We start from the raw sequence: 18,879 nt of genomic DNA, 5'->3' as shown, positions 1-18,879 counted from the left end.
GGGGGGGGTGTTTCCCCCCCCCCCCCCCCCCCCCCCCCCTCCCTTTGCTTCGTCAAGTCCTTCTTTGTTGATCGTCCACTTACTAACCCGCGTTTCGCTATTAGGACGTCGATTGAGCGCGATCACAAGCAGATCCAGTCGTGCAAGAAGGCGCAGCCGGCGGTGGCGGTCAAGATTGAAATGGGCGGTAACCAGCCCACGTACGGCCGCCATCTCGAGGAGGAGGATACTCTGTACAGTCTCATCTCGCGTCAGAGCATCGACACCCTCAAGGAGTATTACCGCAAGGACGTCACCACCGAGGAGTGGCAGCTCATTGTCAAGCTCAAGCCTCTCTTTGACATTCCCTAAGTGTCTGGACGAGGTCAGGTTTCCGTTCAGCTGTTCAGGGGTCGGTCTATGGGAAGGAAACTTGAGTCGAAGGAAAAAAGGGGGGATTTCGTTCCTTTCTTCTCTCGTCCCCCCTCGTTTTGCCGTTTCTTTTCTTAAATCACCACGCTCCTTTTCCTTCCTCTGTCGGTCAGTATAATGCATGTATGGAAGATCTCCTTTACCGGGTGAAGGCACGGATGACGAACAATCAAAACGAAGAGAAGAGGCAGGAAAAGCAGGAAAAGCCGAAAATAGATTTCTTCAAGCACCCGTCTCCTTTCCTTGCGTCGAGAGTATTGAAGTGAGCCAATGTATCGCATTCGTCTGGATGAACCCAAACGACCCTGTGATATGTCATGTTAGTTGGATAAGATGGAATGGAGGAGCATCGACAAGTCCACATGCTTCCTGATTCCAATGCAGCGCTGTGTAAATGGCTTCGTTGTTGGATAGACAACAAAACGCCCATACTACGTTCCCATTTATAGATGACCGTGGTTGAAATCAGCGGCAGTCCCGTCACACAATCCTCTGGACGAACCTAGGGAAGCAATATAGCAGGGAGTCAGTTCATAACATCGGTCTATTCTATGTGCTGTTTCATTACCCTTTTTTGGCTCATCCCGCGGTCATTCGTCGGAGGCTGTTGGGCTTCTTTTCCGACTGCCTTCCGTCAATTTACCCTTGTTCCACCAGCGGCCCATTCCATTGCGAACCTTGCCAATCGTGTTCTTTCTTCATTTATCCCCGATTCCATCTAACCGGTTCGCCATATCATCATCCATCATACCAAGTCGAAGAGGGAGTAAGGGGGGAGGGAAAGGGAGGGAAAGAGAGAGTGTTTGTGTGTGAGAGTGAGGGAGGGAGAGAAAGGGGAGAAAAAAGGCGAGAGCGTTACTACGAGACGAGGGCCTCCTACTTGGTGCCTTCGCCAGCCTCCTCCACCTCCGGCTTGGCCTCGGCATCGGTCATCTCCTCATCCTTGCTCGGCTCGGGGCCCTTCTCGGCCTCGGCCGCCTTGCGGGCCTCCTCCTCGGCGGCGCGCTTGGCGGCGCGCTCGGCCTCTAGCTTCTCCTGGACGGCGCGACGCTCGGCGTCTACCTTTTCAAAGTGGCGCTGCACAATGGGGCCGGCCATGGCGCGCAGCTCGTCCAGCTTGGCAATGTAGACGGCCTTGGTCGTGTCATCTCCCTCGTCATAGAGCCAGTCCTGCATGGCGTTAGAGACGGCTTCAATGGAAGAGAAGAGACGGGGAGCCAAAGTACTCACCTCGCTGGTGTCCAGCTTGGCCTTAATCTTAGTCTTCTCGTCCTCGCTGGCAAACTCGGCGTATTGGTCGTCAAGCTTATTCCGGAGGTCGTAGATGTACGTCTCGAGCTCGTTCTTCTTCTCCTCCGTGTCGGCAACGAGCTTGTCTTCCATGACCATGGCCGACTCCTTCTCGAGGAAAGCAGCCCTGGCGGACTCGGAAAGAGAAGCGGTGCCGCTCACGATGGGGAGGTCGCCCTTGCGAACCTGCTTCTTCACCTTGCGGGTCTTCTTGGGAGCTTCCTCCTTATTGTCGGTGTCCATGGCCTTGTCGGAGAAGGTGCGTGTTAGCTTGTTTAAGAATCGGTCTGCGCGGCCGGCAAAAGACTGGAATGATATGTTGGTAAAATGGGAAACCAAAGCAAGGCAAACTTTGGGAAAAGGTACAGAAAGAAAGGGAGGGGAGGTAAAGGAAGGGATGGAGCAGAACGAGGGAGGGTAGGGGGAAAAGAAAGGAGAAACAGAACGAAGAAAGGAAAAAAAGAACTTACATCCGGGTCCTTCTTCTCGCCCTCGTCTTCCTTAATCTCCTCCTCAACTTCCTGGTCCTCCACGTAGTAACCGCTCTCGACGTTCAGGACGCCGTGAATGTTCACGCGGGCCTTGAGCTTGCAGATCATAAAGTCGTCCTTGCCGTCGGCCTTGACACCCTTGACGGAGAAGCGGCCGATCCAGGGGTTGATCTTGCCGGGGAGCTGGTCGGGGTTGACGTACTTGGCCTCGAGGTCAAAGGGCTGCTTGCGGTAAAAGGTCAGAATCTTGGTGGAGGGCACGACGTTGCCGCGGTTGAAGACGGTCAGGCTGGTCTCCTCGTCGGGGATGTCGGGGGCCTTCTCCCAGGTGAACTCGATGGGGTAGGGGGTGATGTCCTGGACGGCAAAGTCGCGGACGCGGAAGACGGGCGACAGGATGGCGCAGCTAAAGGCGCAGCCGCGGGCGACGGCCTCGTCCTGGTTGAGGGTGAAGGACAGGTTCTTGCCGAAGAAGGCCTGGATCCTCTCCTTGACGGCGGGCACGCGGGAGCCGCCGCCGAGGATCTCGATGACGTCAATGTCGTCCTTGGTGAGGTTGGCATCGGCCAGGGCGCGCTCCAGGGGCTCGTGGACGCGGTTCAGGAGGGGCTCGACCATGGCCTCCAGCTCCTGGCGGGTGATCATGGCGGAGCCGTCAATGTCGGGGGTGAGCGACTCGACGTTGACGGGGGCCTGCTGGTTGGCGGACAGGATCTTCTTGCACTTCTCGGCGGCGGAGAGGGTGCGGGCCAGGGCGCGGGGGTGCTCCATGATGTCGACCTTGTACTTGCCCTTGAACTCCTTCTGCAGGTGGTCGACGATGGCCTTGTCAAAGTTGCGGCCGCCAAAGTGGCGGTCGTAGGCGGTGGCCTTGACGACCAGCTCGGCCTTGCGGAACTCGACGATGGAGCAGGTGTAGGAGCTGTGGCCGACGTCGACGAAAGCGACCCTCTTGGGCTTCTCTTCGGGGCCGGGGAGGTCCAGCTTGGTGATACCCCAGCCGAGGGCGGCGGCGGTGGTGTCGTTCATGAGACGGAGCAGCTTGAGGCCGGCAATCTCGGCGGCGTCGATGAGGGCGCGGCGCTGGATGTCGGTGAACCAGACGGGGACGCTCATGACGAGGTCGGAGACGGGCAGCTTGGTCTCGTTGGCGGCGGTCTGCTTGATCTTGCTCAGGAACATGGCGATGAGCTGGGTGTTGGTGAACCTCTCCTTCTTGCCGAGGTAGTTGACCTCGGCGCCGACCTGGCCATTGATGTCGACGAGGGGGGCGAAGATGTGGGCTTGCTCGAGCTGGGTATCGGGGTCGTTGAAGGCACGGCCTGCTAGGCGCTTTAGAGAGCCGACGGTATTCTTTAGGTTGGACATTTCCTGGGTCTTGGCCGTCTCGCCGAGGTATCGCGACTTGGGACCGAATCCCACAAGGGACCTGGGAGCGAGGCGTTTAGCATTACCATTCATACGTGGAAGATAGGGGAGGGAGGGACTTACGGGGTGGATCGGTTGGAGACCTCATTGGTAATCTACGGCCGGACGTCGCGATGGTTAGTTGATGTGGATTTTGTGGTCTTGGTCGCAACGACTGGAGGAGATACGTACCACGTCGACGCCACGATTCCTGGCGACGGCGATGACCGTTTTGACGGTTCCAAAATCGACACCTGTAGAGGAAGAATGTCAGCTGAGGCTGCTGAGGCTATTGAGGGTTTATCCGGGGTGGAGTTGAGAGGCAGAACCTACCGACAACACTCATGGTGGCGGTATAAAGTTAACAGTGGTTTGGGATGGTGGGTGTGTTATGATAGTGGGATGGTGGGCAGCGAGGCTGCAGCGAAGAAGTAGAGAAAAAAAAAGCAGGTCTGTCTGTACGATAGAGAGAGACCAGACGTGTGAAGGGACCGGGCCGGTGGGGTGGCGGTCAAGTAAAGCGGTCAGAAGGATCTAGATGCGGGAGGATGAGATTTTGGTGGGCGAGTCGAGAAAGAGGGGCAACAAACAATTAAAGAGGGAAAAAAAAAAATTATTTTCCGTTTTTTTGTTTTCTTTTTTTTTTTCTTCCTCTCTCTGAAGTACCCGAGTGGGCCAAGCGGGATCTACTAAGGTGAATTCGGGATGTAAAAGAAGTGGAAATAAACAAGCAGCGTATTTTCCGGAGAATTTGGACTATGCTGATATTTCCGTTGGCTTGGAGGTGATGCGTTGTCAGTTGGTGGTGATGATGGACGTCGATGTTCCTTGGTTTGACGGATGAGGAAAATTTCAGTCGTCTTTTGTCGCGATAACCCGAGATTCAGGTAGATTCAGGTAGATACTACGAAGTACGAAAGGGGCGAGTAATTACATATAGCTTAGCTAGGTAGATATGTAGGGCAGGCAGCAAGCAGGCATACCTGCCCGAGGTGATGGTTCTTCATGGAGGGGTAGCGGGCTCTTTCATCGTTGCGCAGGGCGCAAAGTACCAGGAACAGCAGAGGTACATCCAGCTCCCATTCATTGTGAGCCACGAATCCATCTCGGCCGAGTTTGGGAGGGCTGGCCCACGAATAGAAAGACGACAGAACCCCACCAAGTGGCCGGTTGCAAAGTACTCTTTTCGTACCACTGACTTGCCCCGCCAAACAAGCCGTTGCGCGTCGAACTGGATGGAACTTTCTCGAGTCATCTCACAGCATCGAAAGCGACTTCCTAATAATTTCCCTTTCCTCCATGCTCTCTTCTTCTGTTCTGAAGGTCAGTTTATATTAGCATACCTTTACGTCATACGTATCCATTTTGGTATTGAGTGAACGAAGCAACAAGAAGTGCATCTTGAGCTTTGCGAGATGGTGATGCGAAGTACAACGTAATTACAAGTATGTAGAAGGGGATTTCGAGTTCGACTTGAATTTCCATTTTGTGTCTCTGTTACCGTTTCTTTGTGAAAGAATTCTCTCAGCCTTCAGAATGGGGACGTCCAATAGGATCCTTGTCACATACCCCTCCATCGACGCTGTGACACAATGGTACAAGTACGAGTACAGATTCGTCACCGAGATACACCGAATACACCGAGACCCACTACGGTACCGTACAGAGTGTTCGTGATTCTTCGATTCGTTACTATTCGTACTTCGTATTCTTGGCCTGTCACTCCCTCTGTGACATGGGGGAATCACTAAACCCGGCCCGCCTCAGCTCGGCCGGGTCGTGAAACTCGAAAACTCGACCCGGCGGCGGGACCGACGTCCGCCTGGAACCCCGGCTACCACTACCACCAGCTCGCCAATACCCCCAGTGCGGCATCGCCGAGTCGCGGGTGGTGTGGCTGGAATACTGCTGCTGCTGCTGCTGTGGTGGTTGCTGCGTTGCCAGTTCGTATTTCCTGCGATCCTCGTCTCCCATGACGAAACGCTCTATCCGGCTCGAAATGCTCCCCGAACTACTCGCCGTGCGCTTCGACGACTCCCTGTCGACCTTGCGCTTGCCCCGAGACCGCGACCCTGATCCCAGTCTCCGGTGGGGGGGACCGACTTTGCCTGGGTCGTCAAGGTCGTCCACGGCGATGCTGCTGAGGGGCGACGACTCGTCCGGGTGTGTATACCAGCCTCCCCGTGTCCTGGATCGCGCCACGAACCGCCCGTCCACGGCATCCGGTGGCCGAACCACGCTTCCCCTTCGTCCGAGGCCGCCTACCCTTCCTTCTATTTCTTCGTCTTCGTCTTCCTCTTCCTCCCCGCCGTCTTCATCTCCACCGTACGCGAAACCAGCACCGCCCTTCTCCTGTCGAAGGCTCTCCTTCCGGGCAATGGCGGCCGGGATAAACGACTCGGGCACGACGTTGAGGTCGTCGCCCCCCTCCTCGGCCCTCTCGATGGCCTGCTGGGCCGTGGTATGGGTGTCGGCGGCGGCGGCGTCGGCCCGGGGCCCGCCCCACGTCCTCTGCCCCGCGGTGAAGATGCCGTAGACCATGTAGAACCAGTTGAACAGCGGGTTGACGAGGAACATGAGCGGGTAGAGCCAAATCTTGAAGCGCTTGAGCTTGGCGCCAAAGTAGAGCATCAGGAGCCAGTTGAGCCCCAGCGACACGGCGACGAAGCCGATGGGCAGCTGGTCGACGCGGCTCGACGTGGTCATGAGGGCCAGCAGCAGGATGAAGAAGAGGAGGGCGGTGGTGCGGATGGTGTTCTGCATGAAGCGCACCAGCACCAGCACCGGGTAGCGCTTCCACAGGCGCCAGTCGGTCAGCATGCAGGCCTCGTTGGTGATGAAGCCCAGGAACCAGCGGCGGCGCTGCTTGACCAGCGACCGCGTGGTCTGCACGGCCTCGGTCTTGCAAAACGCCGACGTGCACATCTGGATCTGGTAGCGCTTCTTGGCGCCGATCATGAACAGGTGCGTCAGCCACCGGTCCTCGCCCAGGTGGCTCTTGGCAAAGTCGAACAGGTCCTCGCACTGCTCGGCCTTGTCGGCAAAGTAGTACTTGGCCATGCGGCGGAAGGCCGAGAACCGGAGCATGGTCAGCGCGCCCGGGAGGCAGGTGACGGCGCCGCAGCCGGACTCGACGGTGCGCTCGAACAGCTGGCCGTGGATGTACTCCATGTCCTGCAGCAGGGTGATGAGGCTGTGCTTCCTGGTGGTGGACGTGATGACGCCCGTCATGGCCAGCATGTCGCGGCGGTTGCCCGGGCTGAGCTCCATGTCGTAGACAAAGTTCTGCAGGCAGTGGCGGTCGAGGATGCAGTCCGAGTCGATGAAGAGGAGGAAGAGGTTGTCGTTGCGGCGGAGGTAGGCCTCGTACACCCTGTCGATGAGCTTGAAGGTGGATTTCTGGCAGTGGCGCTTGCCGCCGTGCGGGAACCGCGACACGGTGATGCGGGCCGACTTGTAGGTGACGTCGATGCTCCGCGGGTACGAGTTGAGGATCATGGGGACGCCGAGCCTCTCGATGGTGCTGAGGTAGAGGTCGTCCTGGTCGCTGCCGTCAAACGACAAGAAGACGTGGATGCACGAGGCCGGGTAGTCGCAGTCGACGACCGAGTCGACGGCGGTGATGAGCACGTCGGGCTCCTCCTTGTAGCAGGGCATGACGATGACCACCTTGGGCGCCGACACCTCGTCGAGGAGCCGCTTGATGCGCCTGGTGCGGCCGAGCTGGTGGGTGACGAGCTGGTAGACGCAGAACAGCCAGGGGACGGTGAGGAGGCAGGCGAAGCTCCAAAAGGCGAACCACTGGAGGAAGTGGACCATGGCCGGCGGCCAGTGCCTGGACACGGCGTTGGGCAGCGGCAACGTGACGATCATGATGGGGAGGAAGATGCACCTAGAAGTGTTAACTTTGACCTTATAGGCGTGATCATAAGAGAGGCTTGACAACATACCGCAAGGCAGTGAAGAAAAAGGCCACCACCACGGACAAGACACGGATGGTCCAGTGTTCGGCCTTTACAAACACCTTCCAGAGGCAATATAGGAAAGCAGCCAGCCACAGAAACCATTCCAGAAACGCAGCCAGCATGACGAGGCCGACGATGGAAGTATATACAATCTAACCAGTCAGCCGAGGGACTTGAAGGGATCACCACGCTCAACTCACGTCTTTTACAGGCCACTCGGCCGTACTATCGTCGGCCATTTCGGCCGATCTAGTTTCAATCTTTATGAAAACCAACTCGTATGTTCATTTCGTAGCGACGGCGACATGGCAAGCTTTCTTTCGTCCATATAGAAAGAATATAGGAAGAAAAAAAAGAAAAAGATAAAGAAAAAAAGCAAAGAGAGAACAGAGAACAGACAAGGCAGTCTCGCTGCAAGGGCAGAGTTCAGCAGCGTCCAAGGTCCATGCTGCATCGCCTTGGCGGGTCCGGATACCTGCAGCTCTCACTGGGCAAGGATGTGGGATGATCTCTTCAGGGATCTATTTCAGCTTCGTATAAAATCCTTTACTGCCCACCTTGTCGCCAATCAACACATCGTGCCCTGTTTGTTTGGTCCTAAGCAAATGCCGGTGTCTCGACAGCCGCTTGAGTAGTCGACAGACAACAACGTCTAGACGTTAATCTTGATGTCTTCAAGCAAACGCCGGCGAGTCATTACTGAGAAGATACCGCGGATGCCTCATGTCCGTCACTTGCCACTGCCCTTTGCAAGAGTCCCACTTGGGCGCATTGAATACGAGACCGCTTGATTGTCAAGCCTTGAAGCGAACACTTGTCGGCATATGGGCCCAGCAGAGATATGGGTCAGGTCCAGAGGTTGGGAATCTCTCCCAGTCTCGCGTCTATGCAGACCTTCATCGTTGGTCGTGCCTTTACCAACCAGTGTCATACCGCCACGATGAACCTCAATCGCGATACGACAAACTAGGCCGATCATGCGATAATCCGGGACGACATAAGGCCCTACTCTCCCAGGTTGGTCTTATCACGATGGCCCGATTCCTTACCCTTGCTACAACCCGACGCAGTTCAACTCCAAGACCCAACACCTGGGGTCCTTACCTGCATCAATAATAATAAAGCCAACTTGTGTAGTCAAGTCGAGGTGGACGAACTAATTAAAGTTATTACTGCCTCTTCCACCAACGTCTTCCTGGCATCGACCTCCAAGCCTTGGATGGCTGTTCCTATTACGCCTTTTCGTCATACATTTAACGCCTTTCGTCGAGCATGATTTAATTAATACGTTGCTCTTCGAAAACTGCTTTAAAGTTTGCCAAAAAGGGCTGAACCATGTTGTGTACGCCGTCTGAATAGCTTCATTTCCTAGTCGCAAACTTCGGGGAATGGGGAGATCACCTAACCTCAGTACTACGCACGACTGCAGCCCAGCTTCATTGCCATAAAGGCTAGTCAATGGTGTTGCTGAGCTACAAGTGCTGCTAATGTCCTGCCACCTTGACTGATTGTCCGAGTGTGCGATATCATCCTCTCTCAAATCTACCGAACCACTTCTACGAAGGGCTTCTACGAAAGACTGGTACGAAAGACGTCTGAACGACACAGTGCCTATGGCTCTGCGTGTCTTCACCCCGTCGCTTTGCAGACAGCGACCCGTCCGTCCACCCTTTCGCGACACAACGATAGTCAAGACAATCAGGCTCTGCCCGCAAATACGCATCTCGTAAATCTGCTTTCCTGTAACGACTGTGATAAATGCATCAAACCTAAATCGGACCATGTTGACATGAACCAAGCCCAGACATCTCAACCACAACCATGCAACATCTGTCGTCAGCCCGCATGGAGACAGCCGAGTGAGCCGAGCAGCCAAAGTCCGCAATCCACCCATCCGATCCGACCTCGCGGCTACGGCGTGGGATACAAAGATGAACCGCATCCTACCAACTGCCAGCTCCCAAGGCTCCCACAACAAGTCCTACTGCCTGCTGGTAGGCTTCTGCTTCCCTACCCTAGCTCTACGCTCCATACCCTCTCCGCCAGCACACTCGGTCCCTTGACCGCGAATGCCACCACCTCGTAATGGCACGTCGTCGCCAAGTGCATCAAGAGCGTCGGCACCCATTCGCTACTTCCCGCATCCATCTCCCCCCGCCCTCTTGCTCTGTTGCCAGTAAAACCAGAACGGCACGGGAGGATTGGTCCAAGGTCGCCGTCTCGGCGGCAACGGGATGGATGGCTGCGTTGTCGCGATGAGCAGGCGAGGCTCTTCGTGTGGATCGCCAGGTGAAGAGTTTTCAGTTGTCTCGGCCGTGCGGTCGGCTGGACGACGAACCACATCGTCGAAAACCGTGCTTCGTCTGGTAGGTGCTCGGATGAGGTGGTGCGTCAGTCCACGCCATGTCGAAAGAAGAGAATTTTTGTTTTCGTCTAGTAAAGTCTGCCTCAGGTCCTGTAAGAGCGGCGATGATGGTTCGCCCTGTTAGTAAATGTATGTCTCATTTTCAACCATGTCATCCGGGGGAGGAATCCCGTGTGTGCGCGAGAAACCGGACCGGCGCCGGCTTCGCGCCTCGGTCGGGATACGCTTGTAGGAAGGGGTAATAGTCGCTTGACGTTTCCCTTTCCCGCCGGCTTCTCGAATTGCAAATGCTTCCGATCGGGGATGCTGGTTCAACCGCCTACTACGCCTGCTGGAGGATTCATACCAATCAACATCGCTGAGCTGAAGCTTACGCGACCGCTGTACGCCACCACGGTCCTTGCCGCCTCGGTCCATCCGGCTGTAGTGGTAAGTGCTCGATTTGTCGTGACCTAGACTGTCGTGAATACGGGCATTCAGACCAAAAGGTTGCAAGCATAACTCACCATCTTGTTCTTCGTTTTCCCGAATTTCGTAATTCAGGACGAGGTTCTTGATGCGCTGTTGCTCCTCTCTCTCGGCCTGCTGCTGGTTCTTCATCGCGACGGCAAACGTCGAGTCGGATGGCACTTCCACCGTGCGTGTCTATAGCCACTGACGTTAGATCCAAAGTGAAAACAAAACGGGAAACAGCGTGTTTACCTGCTGGCGGTTGCCCTTCTTCGTCAAAAGCGAAAACGCCATGGTCGGACCGGGGCCCGATGCCGCCTGGTCGCTCGAGCTAGAGAGGTCCTTGGTCTTCGGACGGACGGGCAGGGGCACGTCAAAGAGCGGCTTGCGTTCAAACTTGCGCGACTCCAGGCTCTCCGCCATCATCTTGGCGTACTCGCGCTCAAACTCGGCCTCCTCCTCCGGGTCAATGTACTGCTCTTGGCGCGTAACGACGATGGCCTCGTCGTCCGAGTTGGAGTGGGAGTCTCGTCCCGAGTATGCGTGTTCCTCGTCATCGTGTCCCATCTCGTCCGACTCGTCCTCCTCGTCGTCGTCGTCACCGTCCCCTTCGCCTTCGGGCAGATCCGGATCGCCGTCTTCATCATCGTCCGAAGACGCGGAAGAGCCGTCGTCCGCCTCGGCCGCCTCGGCTGCTTCGGCCGCTGCCTTGTCGGCCCCCGAGAGCTTCTGGTCTTGTGCGATGGCGAGCTGGAACGTCTTCGCAGCTTCCTCCAGGTTGGTGGCGAGCTTCCATTGGGGGCGCGTCAGAGAAAACGTGTCCTGTACGATGAACTCGATATCCATGGGCAGCAGGTGTTTGGTGTGGATGTAGTACTGGAAGAAGGACAAAAAGTAGTCCAGCTTCTTGCCGGCGGCACCTTTGGCAAAGTACATCCCACACGTCTCCAAGATGGTCGCGATCAGTCGGATTCGGAAGAAATCGTCCGGGGGGTCCAAGGGGTTGATTCGCCCGGGTATGGGAGGACCGCCGTGTCCAAATGTCACAATCTTGTACATGGTATCGAAGATGACCGGGTGCTCGACCATCCTATAGTTGTAAAGCTCTCCGAGATACTTGACCTCGGCGATGCGCCGCTGATAGTACTTGTAGTCGTTCAGCTCCAGTCCAAAAACGATGGACTCGATCACGTTGTCGATGACCCGGATGACGAACGACGCATGGTAGCGGTAGAGAGCGCCCATGAGGATGGCCAAGAGGTGGATGTTCCCGTACTTAACACGGCCTGGCCTGGAGAACACCTTTTCGAGGATATCCACGACCTGATCACGAGAGAAGTTCAGCAAAAGAAAATGAGGCCACGGCGTCCGAACACCAAAATCACTTACATCCGACTCCTCCCAGTGCAGCCTCCGGATTTGCTTCAGAATCTTGCTGACATTCCGTTTCGTCATGTCCATGTAGACCAACCGGCGGACAAACAGTTCCATGGGCGTCCTCTCTTTCTGCACAATGGCCGGCCGCTCGGGCGGGTCGACGTAGTAGACGGCGTTCTCGATGAGCATGCGCTCGGCTTGGCCGATGTGCTGGACCGACTTTTTCCGCTGGAGGGTTTCGAGGAACGTCGCCATGCGCGGGGACGTCTCCGGGTTGCGGAGCAGGTACCGCCCGCAGTTCTCGAGCAGGTTGCAGATGATCTCGATATTCATCTTGGAGAAATCGTCCATGCTGACCTTGAGGCAGTGGAACACGACGTGCTCGGGGACGACGCCAAACTTGGTGAGCTCGGCCAGGTACCGGATATTGGCGAGGCGGACCTGTCCGAGGAACCCCTTTTCCTTGCGCCTCTGGAGGCTGCGAAACTCGGCGTCCAGGTAGTCGACGAGGCCCTTGGGCACGTCGGGCATGTACTGGCCCAGGGTGGCGGCCAGTCTCGCCCAAGAGGGCAGCAGGTCGCCGCGGCCCTTGGGGACTTCGGTCAGGGCCTTGATGAGCCGGTTCCGGGACGCCTTGGAATTCAAAAAGCAAAAGTCGACGGCCGTCTGGTCGATGGCCTCCTTGCTGGTCAGGTCGGGGAGGCGGGCGACGATGGCATCCACCTGGGCGCCGATGGTCTTGTTGGCAATGGCCAACGACTGGTCGTCGATCGGTTCAGGTTGTGCCGGCGGTTCGGCCCCCTCGGCCGAGTCAGCAGTAGTCGTCGCCTTCTTCCCGACCTGCTCGTCGTTTTCGGGCTTCTTCTTCTTGCCATCTTCGAGAAGGATGGCCGGCACCTTGCCCTTCAGGTCGACGAGGTTTTCGTAGAAGCGCCTTTCGTCCTCGTCCTCCCAGATACCGGCACCGTCGGCCAGGCCCTTGAGATATTCCCCCGTCTTGAGGAGACTGATGGATCCGTTGCCTGCGCCCGAATCGTCGTTGTCCTTGAGGTCGGGCATGTCGGCACCGATGACGTCGGCGATGGCCTGGGCATTGGCAACGATTCGCTCCTGGGCCTTGACTTGCTTCTCAAAGTTCGCCTGGCGGTCTTCGAAGACCTCGCCCGACTTGACGTACGCTTCGGCGTTGCGTCGAGCTTGCGCATGGATCGCCTTTTGGTCACGGACGAGATGGCCCTTGACGTCTTCAAAGTACCGCTTGAGAACGTTACGGAACTTTTCCCGCAGCTCGGGGGGCGTGAAAGGTTGGTCTGTAGCGTTGTCATCGGCATTGGTATCGACATCGGCGTGGGCGTCAGCATCGGCGTCGGCATCGGGCTCGGGCACAGAGTCGGTGTGCTGGGACACGCCGTTGGCAGCCATGGTCGCACCATCCTCCTCGACCGTCTTGCGGCCTTCGGAACCGGCAGGCCTGACGCCGAGAATGTCCCAGCAGAAAGACTTGACGAAGATGACGAGCAGGGGTAGGTTGGCATGTTCGCGGTCGTGGCCAAGGAGGTCCTTCAGGACCTCCAGCGGGAAGGGCTCGGCAGGCCCACCCTTTCCGGCGGTCGACTTGTGCTTCAGGTCGGCGACCTTGCCGGTAGCCCCCTTGGTAGCGTCGTCCGGGCGGGTGACGTCGTCCAAGGTTCTCAGCACGCCGACAAGCCAGAGCTCGGTGACGACGCGCAGGAGGACGCGCTGGCGACTCAGGCGGTCCTTCTCTTCCTTTTCGCGGACATCGGGAGCCAGGGCCTTGAGAGCACTCTTGTCGGGGGTGGCCATGCCCTTGCCCAGCAGCCATCCGAGGTGCTCGGTGAACTCGGCCGGACCGAAGCGCTGGTGGAGGGCGCTGACAATCTCTACGCCGGCATCGACCTCGCCGGGCGACTTGAGGCGGCATAGGCCCTCATAGCAGGCAGATATGATCTCGGATAGGTACTTATGAAGGCTCAGGGTTCGGATCTCCTGGAGGAAGGTATTTAGGGTTGCGGCGGAAATGGCGGTGCGCAGTCGCTTTATGAACGCCGTGTTCTTTTTGAGGGACGAGTCGAGAGACTTGCTCACAGGAAGGAGGTCTAAACAGTGGCGAGAGAGCAGTGTCAGTGGCTTGAGTTGACTGGAGGACTGGGAGCAGAGGGGAGTCATGGAGGATGGGCAGCAGAAAAGGACGGGTTAAGGAGGCGGGACAGGGGGGTACTGACCTATCTCGCCGTCCCATGCGCGGGAGTTAAGGGAGCGCAATTCGCCTGCGTAATCAAGTCAATATAAAAATCGATAGCAACGCCGAAGAAGGCAGCGGATGGGAGAAGCGGAAGGGACTAACGCTTCCTGGCACGGTCCATGACGGATCGTGGATGGAATTTCTATGGGTATGATGGTCGGGGTTCGGGGGACCTTGAGGATGCTACATCCGCACAGCTTCTTGGTGGAGAGAAATTCGATATCCGGGCTGCTATGGACTCGATAATGGATCTAGCGAGTGGTGTGGCGTGCTGATGATGAAGATCGGCATCGGTATTCGCAAGTCCCTTGGGGCATGCGGTTGGATGAAGGAGCAAGGCCTCGGGGGAAGTGAAGCTGGCGCGAGTCTCGCAAGGCTGAGTAGACGCGGCAAGAGAGGAGTAGGAAGGCAAGAATGCAGAAGGTGCAGGGAGTTAGAGGCTGAGCTTTTGGTTTTGTGGTGACGGCATGTCGCTGCTGCTCCTCCTCTCCTTCTGCGGCGTTGGTGAGCCAAAAATGTCAGGAACGGACCGACCTGTATGGATGGATGGGACTATCCACTTTCGATCCGGAGCGGTACTTGAACGTAAGAGTTTGGTACTGTTTTGGTTTGCTTGCGCGTGTACTGCCTTATCGGCCACTCTAGCTATTTTCGCCTTGTCGACATAGGAGGATACTTGCGTCAGTGACAACAGATTCCCCACCCGATTGACCTAAGCATGAGGCTACGTTATTACTCATCAGTGCGGGGCAATCTCGGAGAACCGTTCTTCCTTCCCGCAACTATTGTAGGAGGAAGTACGTACTTACTGGGTAATTCCTGCATTTCCACAACACCATCAAAATCATCGTCAACTTTCATCGTATTAAAGACACACCTTGTCAATACGAAGAACTCGACAAGTGCCCCTGGATTATTAACTTGATCTGTATTGTTTTTCGTCTCACATCGATCAGCATGATGATGCACGCCATACCTGCAACTTTTGAATCTACAACCCCTGTTCCGTCCATCGCCAGCTTAGAGCACAGGTTGATGATGGATCTTGGATCTCCCGTCTCCCTTGAACCAACCCCTCTGGGGCCTGAGGAGCTACAAATGCCTGGACTAGGTTCAATGCATCTTGATTGAGGTGATAGATCGTCAATGGTCATTGATTCCAACTTGGAAGAAACTGACACGATGGTTTACTGTCTATTCATCCGTCTCTAGCACAAGGCTGCCAACCCCAGCCTCTGCATCTCGGACTACCGGCACTTCTACCCCAACCATATCATACTTCGTACGTATTGCGTGTCTTCTAGGTGCTGCAGCCGTATCTTTCGCAGCGGTTGTCGCATCTCCGGACACAGCACCTCCGACGCTCCGCTGGCCAATCACGCGTCGAAATGCCGACTGATAAGGGGAACGGCAACGACGCATTCTCACATCGCCCACTGGGATCCTCCTCTGCTATCAACTCCTCCTTTTTAGGTCAAGTGGCCATGATAAGAAGTCTTGCATCTACGAGATCTCCCAATGGCCCAGCTCTTGATGACATTACTTCCCAACGGACGCCGGGGATCCTCTTCACTTCAGTACACCTCGACCTACTCGGCATTATCACAGATACCTAGTCCTAGTATTTCCATCTCCTCGGAGCCGCTCGACATGCATGATACTGTCCGTGCCTTGCACATACAGAGTGATAACACTTCTGTCTTGTGAGCTTCATATCGCCTTCCGTCCCCCCACTCCACGGCCATCCCGATCCCGTGGAGACGGCCTCTATTAAAATCTCGAGTGGACGATGACCGTGTTCTGTGTTGCTTATATTATCTCTCTCCTGGCCTGCCTAGACCAGTTCCAAGACGTGACTCTCACTTTAAGCGTCGCGATAACCCTAGCTCACCTTCCCAGCCATGGCCGTCCTCGGGACCAACTCATCGTTTGCCCTTCCAGACACCGTACCGCTCAAATCAGACCTCGGCTTTCCTCCAAGCCCGGCAGAAACAACCAAAGGGAGCCGGTCTCCCAGTGTCGATGGAGAATCCGAGGAGCCCAGCGAGCTGTGCCTATTCGAGGAACTAGATGCCGAGAGGCCCCGGGTGTACCCGCTGCCCCCACGCCCCAACCTCAACAGCGTCCTCCCAGAAGACATCAAAACTCCCGATAGCCATGTGCCTCGAGATCCAAGGCTGATACGCCTGACCGGTGTTCATCCCTTCAACGTCGAGCCGCCCCTGACCGATCTCTATGACCAGGGGTTCCTCACCACCAAGGACTTGCACTACGTCCGGAACCATGGCGCCGTGCCGAAGCTCCAAGACGAGGATATTCTGAACTGGGAGTTCACCATCGAGGGCATGGTCGAGTCGCCCTTCACTATGACCCTCAGGGATCTCATCACAGACTACGAACAAATCACGTACCCGGTCACCCTCGTATGCGCAGGGAACCGCCGCAAAGAACAGAACGTGGTTCGGAAGACCAAGGGCTTCTCTTGGGGTGCCGCCGGCGTGTCGACGGCTCTTTGGACCGGTGTGTCCATTGGCGACCTACTGGCACGCGCCGTGCCGAAGCGAGGCGCCCGGTACCTATGTTTCGAGGGTGCCGATAAGCTTCCCAACGGCTACTACGGGACCAGCATCAAGCTCAACTGGGCCATGGACGCGAACCGCGGCGTCACCGTGTGCTACCGTATGAATGGGGAGCTGCTGCACCCCGACCACGGACGGCCCGTGAGGATCGTCATCCCCGGGCAGATCGGCGGCCGCAGCGTGAAGTGGCTCAAGAGGATCATCGTCACCAAAGAGCCGAGCGACAACTGGTACCATATATACGACAACCGAGTCCTGCCCACCCCGATCGACCCCGAGGCGAGCGCAGACCTACCCGACGTGTGGAAGGACGAGCGGTACGCCATTTATGACCTCAACACCAACAGCGCCACCTGCTACCCAGCGCACGACGAAACGTTGGCATTGCCCCTCTCCGACGACGTCGAGGCGGCGCCGACATTGTATGCGGTTCGTGGTTACGCCTATGGGGGTGGCGGCAGAGGCATCACTCGGGTCGAGGTCACACTGGACAAGGGGAAGAGCTGGACCCTCGCCGACATCCGCTACCCCGAGGACGATTACCGTCTCGCCCCGGATGGAGACATGCTCTATGGGGGCCGCGTGGACATGGCGTGGAGGGAGACTTGTTTCTGCTGGTGCTTCTGGCATCTCGACATTCCGGTCGCCCAGCTCGCTGGCGCCTCCGATATCATGGTGCGGGCCATGGACGAAGCTCTGATGGTGCAACCGAGGGACATGTACTGGAGCGTACTGGGCATGATGAACAACCCGTGGTACCGGGTGGTGGTCCATAGACAAGGGCACATGCTCCGATTCGAACACCCGACTCAGCCGGCCCTCCTCTCGGGCGGGTGGATGGAGCGGGTGAAAAAAGAAGGGGGCAATCTGACAAATGGGCTTTGGGGTGAGAAGGTTCAAGGCGATGAGCAGGATGCGGTCGAGCAAGAGCCAGCCAAGGATATCTGCATGACCAAGGAAAGTGTGAAGCGGAGCATCACCGTCCATGAGCTCCGACAACACGCCGGGGAGGATGAACCATGGTTTGTCGTGAATGGTGAGGTGTACGACGGCACACCGTTCTTAGAAGGCCATCCGGGAGGTGCGGCATCCATCTTTGGGGCCGCCGGTCAGGATGCAACCGAGGAGTTCCTAACCATTCGTGAGTCTGATGCCATATATAATATCGGCAGCACGAGCTGACAAGAGTCTTCTGCGGCTTCTCCAGACAGCGAAAACGCCAAAGCCATGATGCCGGACTACCACATCGGTACGCTAGATGAGGCGGCGCAGAAGGCCCTTTCTACAGAGGAAGTCACGGCTGATGCTGGCACCGACGCTCAGGGAGCTCGCGATATCTTCCTACAGTCAAAAGCATGGACGAAAGCGATCCTTTCCGGGAAGCGCGCCGTGTCCTCGGATAGCAAAATCTTCACGTTCGACCTGGAGCACGCAGACCAACAAGTTGGTCTCCCTGTGGGCCAGCATCTGATGTTGCGGCTGCGTGATCCGGTTACGAGGGAAGCCATAATCCGCCCGTACACGCCCATCTCCGAAGGAACGGACAGGGGGAAGCTCCAGGTGCTGATCAAGATCTACCGCGACACGCCGGGGCGTAAAGGCGGGCGGATGACACAGGCGCTTGACTCGATCCCCGTGGGCCATTTCGTCGACATGAAGGGTCCGGTGGGCAGATTCGAATATCTGGGCAGGGGCGTGTGTTCCGTCTCGGGAAAGCGGCGCCGCGTCAAGCGATTCATCATGGTGTGTGGCGGGTCCGGGGTGACCCCGATCTTCCAAGTGTTGCGGGCCGTGATGAAGGACCCGGACGACACGACTCGGTGTCAGGTTCTCAATGGCAACCGTGCCGAGGAGGACATACTGTGCCGGACCGAGCTGGATGCGATGGCCGCGAGCAACCCCGACAAATGCAAGCTTCTGTATCTTCTCACGCAGCCCGGTGAAGGATGGGCCGGGCTCCAAGGCCGGATAGATGCGGCGCTATTAGAGCGGGAGGTTGGCCCCTGTAAGAACATCGAGAGGGACGAGATGGTGCTCATCTGCGGGCCAGAGGCCATGGAGAAGAGCGTCAAGGCCATCTTGTCAGGGCTGGGCTGGAAGGAGGAGGATCTACTTGTCTTCTAGCGGTGCGCCGAGTACTAGAATAGATGTGTCCTTGGTCTTCAGGGTGATGATGATGATATTATTCAACGTTGGGGGAAATCGAAATCTCTGAGAAGGGCAAAAAAAAAAAAAAGAAGAAGACAAAAGAAAAAAGAAAAAAAAAAGAAGAAGACAAAAG

The 18,879-nt window shown here is 56.8% G+C and overlaps 5 protein-coding genes across 5 annotated transcripts in view; 2 read left to right on the top strand and 3 right to left on the bottom strand.

Annotated features, from left to right (window-relative positions):
- The window catches only part of ACRALDRAFT_1063373 (uncharacterized protein), a gene marked incomplete at both ends in the record, with an annotated part of 3,578 nt that extends 3,227 nt beyond the window's left edge, over positions 1-351 (top strand). Inside the window, one exon of the mRNA XM_071016787.1 lies at positions 105-351. Within this exon, the coding sequence (XP_070873600.1) occupies positions 105-351 (247 nt within the window). The remainder of the gene's footprint in view (positions 1-104) is intronic.
- Positions 352-908: 557 nt separating this feature from the next.
- On the bottom strand, positions 909-4,487 carry ACRALDRAFT_1076226 (uncharacterized protein). Its single transcript, XM_071018486.1, has 7 exons — positions 4,190-4,487; positions 3,933-4,133; positions 3,792-3,853; positions 3,684-3,715; positions 2,172-3,621; positions 1,642-2,007; positions 909-1,581 (listed from the first exon to the last, which is right to left on the bottom strand). Exons 2-7 carry the CDS (start codon positions 3,943-3,945, stop codon positions 1,288-1,290), a joined length of 2,217 nt encoding a protein of 738 aa, XP_070873599.1. The 5' UTR covers positions 3,946-4,133; positions 4,190-4,487; the 3' UTR covers positions 909-1,287.
- Positions 4,488-5,164: 677 nt separating this feature from the next.
- On the bottom strand, positions 5,165-7,686 carry ACRALDRAFT_2054448 (glycosyltransferase family 2 protein; the record flags this gene model as incomplete). Its single annotated transcript, XM_071021710.1, has 2 exons — positions 5,165-7,491; positions 7,550-7,686. The coding sequence occupies 2 exons, from the start codon at positions 7,684-7,686 to the stop codon at positions 5,319-5,321; spliced, it is 2,310 nt and encodes a 769-aa protein (XP_070873598.1). The 3' UTR covers positions 5,165-5,318.
- A 2,326-nt stretch (positions 7,687-10,012) lies between these two features.
- On the bottom strand, positions 10,013-14,495 carry ACRALDRAFT_2060376 (uncharacterized protein; the record flags this gene model as incomplete). Its single annotated transcript, XM_071021919.1, has 7 exons — positions 14,122-14,495; positions 14,000-14,044; positions 11,769-13,873; positions 10,632-11,702; positions 10,436-10,574; positions 10,276-10,381; positions 10,013-10,046 (listed from the first exon to the last, which is right to left on the bottom strand). The coding sequence occupies exons 1-7, from the start codon at positions 14,138-14,140 to the stop codon at positions 10,013-10,015; spliced, it is 3,519 nt and encodes a 1,172-aa protein (XP_070873597.1). The 5' UTR covers positions 14,141-14,495.
- A 1,425-nt stretch (positions 14,496-15,920) lies between these two features.
- On the top strand, positions 15,921-18,722 carry ACRALDRAFT_1049990 (uncharacterized protein; the record flags this gene model as incomplete). Its single annotated transcript, XM_071015623.1, has 3 exons — positions 15,921-17,739; positions 17,806-17,891; positions 17,982-18,722. The coding sequence occupies 3 exons, from the start codon at positions 15,921-15,923 to the stop codon at positions 18,720-18,722; spliced, it is 2,646 nt and encodes an 881-aa protein (XP_070873596.1).
- Between the last annotated feature and the right edge of the window lie 157 nt (positions 18,723-18,879).

Source organism: Sodiomyces alcalophilus (genome assembly GCF_042370955.1).
Source record: "Sodiomyces alcalophilus JCM 7366 unplaced genomic scaffold ACRALscaffold_6, whole genome shotgun sequence".
Lineage (NCBI taxonomy): Eukaryota > Fungi > Ascomycota > Sordariomycetes > Glomerellales > Plectosphaerellaceae > Sodiomyces > Sodiomyces alcalophilus.
This window is presented reverse-complemented; position numbering and strand designations above follow the sequence as displayed.

Bases quoted from the DNA above. Each gene is read 5' to 3' on its own strand.
- ACRALDRAFT_1076226 (XM_071018486.1), bottom strand. The intron at 3,622-3,683 runs GTAAGTCCCTCC...CCTCGCTCCCAG, and splicing joins GTCTCCAACCGATCCACCCC to GTCCCTTGTGGGATTCGGTC. The intron at 1,582-1,641 runs GTGAGTACTTTG...AACGCCATGCAG, and splicing joins CCAAGCTGGACACCAGCGAG to GACTGGCTCTATGACGAGGG.